Below are 4,850 nucleotides of genomic sequence, written 5' to 3'. Positions count from 1 at the left end.
TTCATCATAATCACCCAAAATTCTTGAAAATGCCTAGCTTAACCCAAAGTAAGTCTCGAAATTACCCAATTTACCAAAAATAAGTTTTGAAAATTGCATCTCAGCCCCTTAAGATTTCGAAATTCTCCAAATTGGCCCTTAAAATTTCGAAAATTGCATCTTTTTCCCAATAAATTTTGAATTAGTCAATTCAGGCCATAACTTCTCTAAATTCATTGTTTTGATCCCTAAAATTCCATAAATTACAGAAACAGCCCCTGAATTTATCGACCTTGTGCACTTAGATCCTTAAAAATCTCGATTTGTGCACTTTGGCCCTTCTAGTTTTCGATTTATTCAATAAGCGCCAATAATTTCGATCCCTTCATTTTTAAGCCTTAAAAATCCTTATTTTGATTCAATTTGTTCCATTATATTTTTAAAGCTCAATTTCTAAAAGTTCAATGGCATCTCTTAAATCCAACTAAGGTAGTGCATGCAACCTAGTTTCTTTTAAGTTCCTTATTATCCCAATCAATTCTATTAACCAATTTAACATTCCATGCAATAAAAGCAATGTAAGAACGTTAAGCTATTAGGTTACCATTGATCAAAGTCGTATCTGGCTCTGCTTCAGCCTCCTCATCATGCATGACAGATGTCCTACCAGTAGTAGGTCCCTTATTCATTGGACAATCCGCGGCTTTATGGCCCTCCTCCTTTCAAATGAAGCACTTAAATTATCCATGCATGCATTTATCGTAGTGTGGGTGATTGCACTCTTTGCACAGTGGCCCTTCTTCAGATTTTGGGGCAGCTCCAAACTGTGGTGGCTCTGCTATCATTTCTTTCATTGTCCTTGGGGATTTTGCTGCCTTTGAGCTTTGGGAGGTCCCGTAAACTGCCTCTTGTTTGGCTAAGAGTTCTGCTGGTGCTGCTGCCTCTTGTGCTGCATCTCAAAGGCAATATCTTTCAGTGCTTGTTCAGCTTGGAAAGCACAAGCAGTGGCAGCTGCATAATCCGCCGGTCTCATCTACATCACATCTTAGCAAATAGTGGGTAGGAGGACATCCAAGAAATGCCTCAGTTTCTCAGAGGGATACGAAGTAACAACCGCGATAAAACTTCCTTATGAACTCAGCCAAAGGCGTGTCTCCCTGACAGGGACTCATAAACTCCCTCTTCAAGCATCCTTTGACGTCAGCAGTGAAATAATTCTCATAGAAAATGTTCTTAAAACGCACCCAAGTAAGGGTTGCTAGATTCACACCTTGCCTAGCTCCTTCCCACTAAAGGGAAGCATCATCCCTCAACATATAAGTGGCAGACCTAACTCGATCAGCATCCCCCATATTCAGATAATGGAAATGCACCTCAAGGGATCTGATCCAGCCCTCAGCAACGAATGGGTCGGTGGTACCTGAAAACCACTTCGGACCCACCCTCCTGAACTGATCATACATGTCAAGCTGTGGTCTAGGAGCAACCTGAGCCTGCTGCTCAAAGAAACGTGTCATACCCTCCAGTACTCTTGTAGCAGCATCCCCATTGGGAGGTGGGGGTGCATTCTCTCTACGATCCTCATGAGTATTAGTCTGTCTATCAGTGTTAGGTGCGCATTTAAGAGGCATTAGATCTTTACGTATTCCAAATTCTAATGTAGCCAACACGCAATTAAATCTAAGTATCTAACCAATTAGCTTATAATAACTATTTATCCATCATCTTAAACAAAAACAATCAGTTAAGTTTTCTTCAATTCTGAGATAAGTTATGTGCTTTCAGTCTAGTTACTATCTTCTAACCATTTTTTTTTCTTTTTAAAACCATAATTCTGAACCATTATATATATATCAAAATTCCAAAAGTGCAGTGAAAATCATAAAATCACAAACGTCAAACCAAACTTAAAACTAACATTTTTCAAAAGTAGCATAAATGTAAAACCCCTCTAAAAAACCACTCTTGCTACCAAAATGTCATCAAAATCTTTAAATTAATGTAAAATCATAAATGTGCTGAAAAACTAGCAAAGGTCCTCGGGTTATTGCACCATCCGCCCAGCCAGTTCAGTCAATCAACCCTCCTGTCTCAACATCAAAATCATCACCTGCATCATTCACACTTAGTAAGTCTATTGACTCAGCAAACCTTAACCATAGTAACAAATAATAAGTATACATCCACATGCAACAATGAAAATACTTTTAATATAAATATCTTTTCATGAATATGCATAAACTTAAACATTTTCTTTAATTATAAACATTTCCTTTCATCATATACATATACATATATTTTCCCCTTAGCTGAATTCAGATCATTAATTGTGACTTTCATATCAGGTGCTTATCGATTTATCCATCTTACATATTGCCATAGTACTAGGCGGTGGGAACATCAGCGACAATCTCACTCGTCAACTGAGCCTTGGCCTTACATGTAATCGTGTCATTTAGTATACGTATTTTTATTCATATTAGTCACAATCAAATCACCTCCTTCAAATATTTTATCATATCCATCACTTATAAAAATTTATGCATATAACATTTTCTTGAAACCAAGCATGCAACTGATTTTTAACATTTTACAATTTTCATCAGAAAATTCCATAACCTTTCACGTAAACATTTTAACATTCATTATAGCATTCAAGACACTTCCAGGTGTGAAGAAATTATTATTATCCCAAAGTTTTTTTGATTGACAAAGTCAAAACAGCACCTAACTGTTTCAGGAAAAATCCGCAATTTATTTCATCTAACAGTAACACTTCAAAACTGCTTGAAGCTCTACCGCCTACCGCTTGAAGAAGTTTCAACCGTTAGAAGACTTTAAACCGCCTGTTCAAAGTCTTTAAACCTCTTCATTAAGAACCATTCATTGCTCACTTAAAGAAAGACATTCATTGATCGACTCAGGACATTCAATGGTTTTGCACCACTACAAGTCAACAATGTCCTACACCAGTCCCGATAAAGATTTTCATTTATGTCACAATCCCATAACAGAAAGATTACTTAAACATCCTACAAGCTCTGAGGGAGCTAACAGTTATTACAAAAGAATGCTCAGCAGCAACTCTTCAAAGGAACGGGATACAAAGCTACACAAGCAAAGAGAACATTAAATGTTTGTTGAAGAACATTTAATATAGTTGCAGCTGATAGGGACACATCATTCCAGCGATACAGGTTTATGTTATTCATCTTTTCCGACCGTTGGGATGATAGCTTGTAAAAGAAGAGTTGAAGAATGTAGAATCCAGTTCGATCATTTTTAAGCTTTTCAACCATGAGACTGACACACTACTAAAACTTGCATACTCAAATATATGAGTGCAATTAAAGTTCATATACTTCATCGCTCATCAAGCACGCACTCAGCAGAAAGATATATGATCATTCAAGGATCAATTTCGTGCTACTCAAAACATAAAGTTTTCTTTTATCAGTAACCTTTTGGTTATTTGATTGATTGTGTTGTCTGGTGAACCGAGGGTTCTTAAAATCCAGAAGTTTAAAGTGATCACTAAGAGTTCCAAAACAGGCAGTGTAATAAGTCCTGATTGGAGCGAGCTGTTGCAATAAGTTTGTAAAGCCAAAGTCTTTTAGTGAAATTCTTCCTAAAGAAGAAGAAGGGGTGACGTTGGAGTTTTATCCCCGAACATCAATAAAAATCATGTGTCTTTACTTTTCGCGAGCACTTACATTTCGAACCGCTTTTTGTTAACAAACCAGCCAACCAGTTGAATGTATCATTAGAAATTGTGAACAATTTTCCGTACTTTTCAAGTGGTTCATATTTCTAATCATCCAAGAAAAACTTTCAACCGCCTAAAAACAATTGAAAACAAATTTTGAAAGCAAATAATTTTAAAGAGTTTATTAAACCCCTCCTCCCTCCTCTAAACTTTTTCCCGATCCTAACAAGTGGTATCAAAGCGAGTTTTCTTAAATGCTGATATCTACAATCAATATGGCATCATTTAACAAGATTTTTATGTTTTCTAAAGAAGATTATGATGACTGAAAAATTCGTATGCAGGCACATTTAGCAGCACAGAACAATGGCATGGGGTATCTCATCACTGACGGGCCTATGAAGATCGTGAAAGTCAATCCAGTTGTGGCTATAACTGAAGCTGCTCCCCAAATGGTGGAAAAACATCAATCCGAATGGACAGCTGAGGACAAGAAGATGGCGAACCCTAACAACTTCGTCAAAGATATCTTTTATAAAACTCTGGATAAAAATATGTTTGCCAAGATTAAAACTTGCTCCACAACAAAGGAGATATGGGAAAAGCTCACACAACTGTGTGAAAGCAACGAAAAGACCAAAGAAAATAAACTGACAGTTGTAATCCAGAATTTTGACAACGCAAAGCTGAAGCCAGGACAAACTCTCTCCAAATTTGATGAACGGTTTAGTGGTATTATTATTGAACTTATTTCTCTAGGTAAAAAATACTCTAACCATGAAATTTCCTTGAAGGCAATGAGGGCACTGCCCAGAGAATGGGACGTGAAGACAATAGCAATGCGAGAATCAAAAGATCTGAATAAGTTGGAGCTTCACGATCTCTTTGCCGATCTTAAAGCGTACGAATTTGAGCTAGAAATATGAACTGAAGAAGAACCATCCACTTCTCAACCAACCAATGCCCTGGCAGTTACCACTGTGACTCTTCCGGTTAAAGAATCTACAAGTAAGAAATCAGTCGAGCAACTGAGCAATTAAGCAATGTCCCTATTTGTCATGAAATTTGGTAAATTTATGCGTAAAAACCAATCTCAGTTTGTTAAACCATATTCCAAAAGGGATCATACAGATGATGGTCAAGCTTGTTTTAACTATGAGAAAAA

The 4,850-nt window shown here is 37.0% G+C and overlaps 1 protein-coding gene across 1 annotated transcript; it reads left to right on the top strand.

Moving 5' to 3' along the window:
- Positions 1–4,023: 4,023 nt before the first annotated feature.
- On the top strand, positions 4,024–4,611 carry LOC142535171 (uncharacterized). The gene has a single exon (XM_075641709.1). It carries the CDS (start codon positions 4,024–4,026, stop codon positions 4,609–4,611), a length of 588 nt encoding a protein of 195 aa, XP_075497824.1.
- Positions 4,612–4,850: the final 239 nt, after the last annotated feature.

This window comes from Primulina tabacum, unplaced genomic scaffold, assembly GCF_025594145.1.
Source record: "Primulina tabacum isolate GXHZ01 unplaced genomic scaffold, ASM2559414v2 Contig852, whole genome shotgun sequence".
In the NCBI taxonomy this organism is placed as follows: Eukaryota; Viridiplantae; Streptophyta; class Magnoliopsida; order Lamiales; family Gesneriaceae; genus Primulina; species Primulina tabacum.
The sequence above is the reverse complement of the archived record's forward strand: the minus strand, read 5'-3'. Positions and strand labels throughout refer to the sequence as shown.

Excerpts from the sequence above, each read along its gene's own strand:
- LOC142535171 (XM_075641709.1), top strand. The coding sequence starts at position 4,024 with ATGCAGGCACATTTAGCAGCACAGAACAATGGCATGGGGTATCTCATC.